This window comes from Belonocnema kinseyi, chromosome 3 (assembly GCF_010883055.1).
Source record: "Belonocnema kinseyi isolate 2016_QV_RU_SX_M_011 chromosome 3, B_treatae_v1, whole genome shotgun sequence".
NCBI classification, from domain to species: Eukaryota; Metazoa; Arthropoda; class Insecta; order Hymenoptera; family Cynipidae; genus Belonocnema; species Belonocnema kinseyi.
Genome location: NC_046659.1, coordinates 58,410,328 through 58,416,055, shown reverse-complemented (window position 1 = coordinate 58,416,055; position 5,728 = coordinate 58,410,328). Strand labels below are relative to the sequence as shown.

Genomic DNA, 5,728 nt, shown 5'->3' with positions numbered 1-5,728 from the left:
GCCATAGAGTGAAAAATCCTTGGACAGTAATTGCTTGTCATATTTATACTATATGTACATATAGTTTTAAATAGAACTATTTTGTTGATACAACATTATATCCGTCGAGACTTCCATTACTGATGCCCTAACATCTAAAAATAATACTTACAGAAGGAAAAAATATTGTCTCATAATTAAATAGGAAATATATTAAATAAGAAATATTAAATAAATGGCTGAATTTGAAAAGGCTGTACCCATATTTAATCATAACTCATCGGTAATTGGCACCTTTGACATATTTTAGTTGTATAAATTTAATACTTAAACTATTTATTACTTACTATTTTACCAAGTTTAACAAGTGTTCAAAATAAATATCAGAAAATTCGTTTTTTTTTATTGTTATTGAAAAATATTAGTTCTAGAAAAAAAGTATCGACATAAGAAAGATCCATTTTGATCAGACCTCTAACTTTTATACAGAAGATTATTGTCGAAACATAATATTTTTTATGATTTTTCCAAAAGCTTACAAAAAATGATTAATTAAATTTCTATGAAACTACGATGTAAATCCCTTGAGGAGATTCTTGAGAACCTCCATTTAATGTATCAACTGAATATTTTTGGGTGACTTTTTGGAACTATACGCGATTCATAGTTTCAAGTTTAAAATTTTGTTTTGATTATAAAATTACGAATACTCTATTTTTTGAAATAATTTTTAGAATGATGTGGTTGAAGATTACGGTTATCCGTTAAAAATACACAATGTTGAAACAGAAAACGGGTACATACTGCAAATACATAATATACCTTTTGGACGAAACGTATTAAAAGGGAGCCCTAAAAATAATAAACCAGTGGTTCTCGTTATGCATGGAAATTTAGGATCTTCAGCAGACTGGGTTGTAACTGGTCTCAGTAATGGTTTAGGTAATGCACAACTATACATCGTTACTAATTTATTATTCTCTATAGTGTATTTCATTGATATTTAATTAATTGTTATATATTAGATTATATATAGTATTATATTTTATTATTATTACAATTCGTTTACAATATTTTCCAGCTTTTATTTTGGCTGATAGCGGCTACGACGTATGGCTCGAAAATAATCGAGGGAATACTTACTCTAAAAATCACACGATGTTTCTGGTAACAAGTTACGGATTTTGGGATTTTAGGTGAGAATTTGATATAACTTTAACTGTATGAAATGTTTTATATATAAATAAAAAGTTATAAAGAAAATAGTACAAATAAGAGGAAACTTAATAATTAAATTTTGACACAATAATATTGATGATTATACTTTATTATTAATTCCTTATTCAGTTGGCATGAAATGTGAATGTATGATTTGCCAGCAGTGATAGATTTCATTTTACAAATTACTGGCCAGAAGCAACTTTTCTACATAGGTTATTCATAAAGAGGGACTCAGTTCTTCGTTATGAATTCAATGAAACCCGAATATCATGACAAAATTCGTTTAGAAGTGACATTTGCTCCAGCAGTATTCCTTGGAAATACAAAAGGAGCAATAAATTTGTTATCAAAGCTATCCTACCCTATAGGAGTAAGTATTACATTTTAAGTAACTATAATTTGTAATTTTGAATTAAATTTGTGTGTATGTGATTATTTTTTTAACAGCATGGCAACCGGTACTTGAAGGCGTTTTCGTAACATAAACTCTGAATTTGTATTTATTAAATAATAATAGATTTATTAAATAATAATAATACACTCTCTTAAGCTAACAAAGTTCGACTATCGGAAATTATTTTTTCATTAATATGATATAATCCAATGATAAGGTAACTTATGAGGAAACATAACCTCAATCTATGTCATACCCTTAGTACTGATTCAAAGTTTCACAAATAGAGAAAAACATTCAATTTGAATTTTTCGATATGTTAAATTATTCAAAATAGAAAAGGAAAATTTTTGTCTGCCTGTATTTTTTATGTGAACAAAAAATGTATTTTCTCATTTTAATATTTAGCTATTCGAAAAAGTTACCCCAAATTATTTTATTAACGATGTTGAGACGCTTGCTAATATTTGCACGAAACATCATTTTAAAAAGTAAGTCAAACTGTCTTTCCTTCTACAAATTCCAGACAAATTAGTATTTGTGCTGGAACACGAACATAACAATAATTTTTCTATTTAAAACATTTAGATAGACGTACTATTAAAGCTTAGAAACCCTTGAGCAAATTAAAGTAGAGCAACTCTTGTTATTAACAAATAACTGAAAATTGCAAATCTTTTTTTTACAAGTGTGCCTCGATTGTTGTTTTCGGGTAAAGTATATCGTAAATAGGTCTGAGGGATGATTTGTACAGGATAAAATAAGAATAAGTGTTTGTCCGATTACATTTTTTTGTCATATTTATAAACAAATTGTTACAAATAATAAATTTTCTATAATTACGCTGTTTATATAATTATATATTTAAATAATAAATTCAACAAAAGTAAAGTCAGATATACAATTTACAAAACGGGACCCAGAACAATTAAGAATCTTTATTGGTTTCCGAGTTAGGACTTAATCTTTTCAGTCTCGCTGGCGGATTGGAGTACCGGAAATCTTTGCACCGAGTAACTTTGCAAAATCCCAGCTGTGCACGTCTTGGACCAGTGATCTATGGTGTAATTTTGTGCGTCTAAATTTCAACATGCACAGTTAGGAATGTCCTATATTTGCACGTACACAGATGATACGGTCTCACCTGTACACGTTAAAATCTAAGACGTGCAGGTATGGTAGAGTACCAGCTGTGCATGTGAAAAGGTGGAAATATGGAAACCTGATAATTGTGCGAGTTAAAATTTAGAAGTACACAGACTGTTTACTCTCAACTGTGTGCGTCTCAATCGATGATCATACCTAATTATGTTAAAATCTAGAGGTAACACATAATAATTCACTTAAATATAATCTCTTCTATCGCTAGGAAACTGGAATGAAAGTTTCTGTAGGGTCCTTGGTCTTAATTAAAACGATAATATTTTCAACTTACAAGTTCAAGTTCACAGGTGGCTTGTTTAACAGTGTGCGTGAATGGAGAACAGCGACCGTCGGTATCATTTCCTCTCAACATGTATGACGTGTACAATAAAGCAGAATCTAACATAGCATATATACATATACATCTGTGAAAGTGTACCGGTGGTACTCGTACTTTAATCCTTATGTCTTTTTTATAAATTTAACAATAATATTATTGAAATTAATAAATGTTATTAGTTAGTCCGAGAAAGTACTTTTGTACTGGACTTGATGAAGTATCACCCTGTGAAAATGTACTTACTCGAGCATATCAATCAGGCTTTATTAACCACTTTGCCAGATCTACATGTTTTATTGTTTTTTATGGAATCGGGAATGTATTTACGCACAGACTATAGAATTTAGCTAGTAGGTGATTTCTACTAACCTAACATCCTTTTTTTCTCACCAGACAACGAATTGGGAAACTGCCTTCGCATTACTTCATTCTCAGTGTCTATGGGCGCATTGCGTCGTAATTTTCTCCTGCTTCTTTTGCTCTTAGACGCACTCGGGCTTAATTTTGCTACTGTGTTCCAATCAAATTATTACTGAAGCATGGCTGCTATAGTGTTCTCAGGAAGTGGAAATGACCGTTTAAGGAATTGGATGAGGTAAAAAATCACTGCGCCATATTTCCTGTTGACCTGTGGAAACACCTCGCTAAAAAGTGCAGCACTCCATCTGGACTTTGCATATCCTATCATCATTTCAAATCCTAGCGCGAGCTTCTCATACCTGGCCACATTTATTTATATTTTTTCGCTTCTTGGCGAGCAAGGTAATGGGTGTTTCCTGCCACTACCATCACTGCTGAGTCAAGGTTATCGGCAAATCCAATCATTTTTACTTCCCCTGGAAGTTTGACTGTTCTTATATTGTACGCAGGTAGTTGCTGATCAACCAGTGAGTTATTAGCCCTGTGGCAGTAGGTGATATGATTGCATATAACTAATCGCCGACTCCGTGGGTGGTACAATGGTAGTCGAGAGTCACACTGTCCTGTCTTGCAATGTATAGCTTCTCTGATGAACATGGCAGTAAACAAATTATCCATGTACTGTACAAACATACCGAATTTTTGTATGATTGGCGAAAGATCCCATAAGTAGGTGTGCGTATTTAAAGATTTTTACTGGGTATGTTCTGGGGTTCCCCCACAGTAGTTGTGTTATTGCCCAGCCGACAATAATATCACTGCTCCTTCCCTTGGAGTATAGGAAACATCCTGAAATAGGGGAGGGGCTGTTACGTGGTAATAATACAGTCAAATAGCTTCTATATTTCTACCCTGAAGACTGATTTGATTAAGAGCGATAAGGTAGTAGGCGAGCAAATGCCTGAATGTAACTCCTCACCGACTGCGTGGATAGCGCATTGGTAGTGCTACGGGCTCGAGTCGACAGCCAAGGTTTTGATCTCCTGAGCCGGAGTCCATTTTTACTGACGCTCAATCGTTACGCATCCAAAACTCGATAGTCACCCTTTAAGCCATCCCTTGTATAGCTTTCCCGCTACAGTCAGTAATAAACCGGAATCGGAGAACGTAAAAATTGCTCTCAGCATCTTCTCATGAAATCTTTCTACTTTGTCAATAATGTTAATGAATACATGCCTAAAGGATGAAGAAGCTCTTATCTAGGAGAACTATCCAGTACCTTCTACCTGCTAGCGAAAATCCTCCCTGGTAGGCAAGAATTGTGTATTTTGAGCAGCCGGTTCCATGATCGACTGCATCATCTCGGATCACGTGAGATTCCTGAGATTTGCTTATGAAACAAGGAATTATAGTTTGGCGCCTGCGCCCTCAAAAATCACGTTCGACTTAATCGAGAACAGTGTTACACCCCTGCCGCCTTTTTTGGCCTTAATCGTCTTGGATGACGCTGTATTAGCTGTCAGGTACTGTTCCTGTGCCACTTCGTCGTTTCCTCGTGCCTTTTTTTCACGAGGCCTTCCTGTGCCGGTTGCTGGCTCTTTTCGACATTTATGAGTTGCATTTCCTGTCTTTTTGGCTCATTGGCAGCTCGTCAAGATACTCCGCCCAAAGCCTATATACAGTAGTATCAAATTTCGGCCTCAGAGAAATCATCCACTAGCGTCGATTGATCCAGCTTCGTCGGCGATGAAAAATGGACCGTCTTTTTTGCACCCCTTTGCCTCTGCGACAGTTTTAATCCATAACCTATTCTTGCTTCTTCGTCTTTAAGTCACCTGGCACTACAATGTCAATTCACTCATCTGGTAAGTGGTAGATACTAACATACCTGATGCTACCATTTCAATTTCGTAAATAGCCAGCGACTCCTCCACAGTTGCTAATAGGAATTTCTTATCAATACAGCTGCATGACCGTGTTGTCCGGAAACTAGCCGCATTCAACCGTTACGGAACCTTTGCACGTCTACAGATAACACACAAACAACTGCACATGTTAAAATTTAGACCTGCATTGGTGGGCCTGTAAGGACATTAACGTGCATAGTTGCAACAGTTGCCCTCGACGTGCAGAGTTGGGTTTAAGTCATAGGACGGCAGCTATTTTTTTCGAGAATCTTTAGGTTAATACACTGATATGTATAACTGGATAGTGATCAAGGTGGTGGGGGTGTCCGGAATTGAAGCCATCTTGCGTGGTACCTTGTATACTATTCATATATTATAGTAATG

General features: G+C 35.0%; 2 protein-coding genes across 2 annotated transcripts in view; both read left to right on the top strand.

Annotated features, from left to right (window-relative positions):
- Nucleotides 1-813: 813 nt before the first annotated feature.
- The window catches only part of LOC117169589 (lipase 3-like), an 8,175-nt gene continuing 3,260 nt past the window's right edge, over nucleotides 814-5,728 (top strand). The window contains exons 1-3 of the mRNA XM_033356036.1: nucleotides 814-921; nucleotides 1,061-1,175; nucleotides 1,327-1,570. Of these exons, the coding sequence (XP_033211927.1) occupies nucleotides 861-921; nucleotides 1,061-1,175; nucleotides 1,327-1,342 (192 nt within the window). The 5' untranslated portion in view covers nucleotides 814-860 and the 3' untranslated portion in view covers nucleotides 1,343-1,570. The remainder of the gene's footprint in view (nucleotides 922-1,060; nucleotides 1,176-1,326; nucleotides 1,571-5,728) is intronic.
- LOC117169839 (lipase 3-like) overlaps nucleotides 4,782-5,728 on the top strand; it is a 5,077-nt gene continuing 4,130 nt past the window's right edge. Inside the window, exon 1 of the mRNA XM_033356347.1 lies at nucleotides 4,782-4,946. Within this exon, the coding sequence (XP_033212238.1) occupies nucleotides 4,782-4,946 (165 nt within the window). The remainder of the gene's footprint in view (nucleotides 4,947-5,728) is intronic.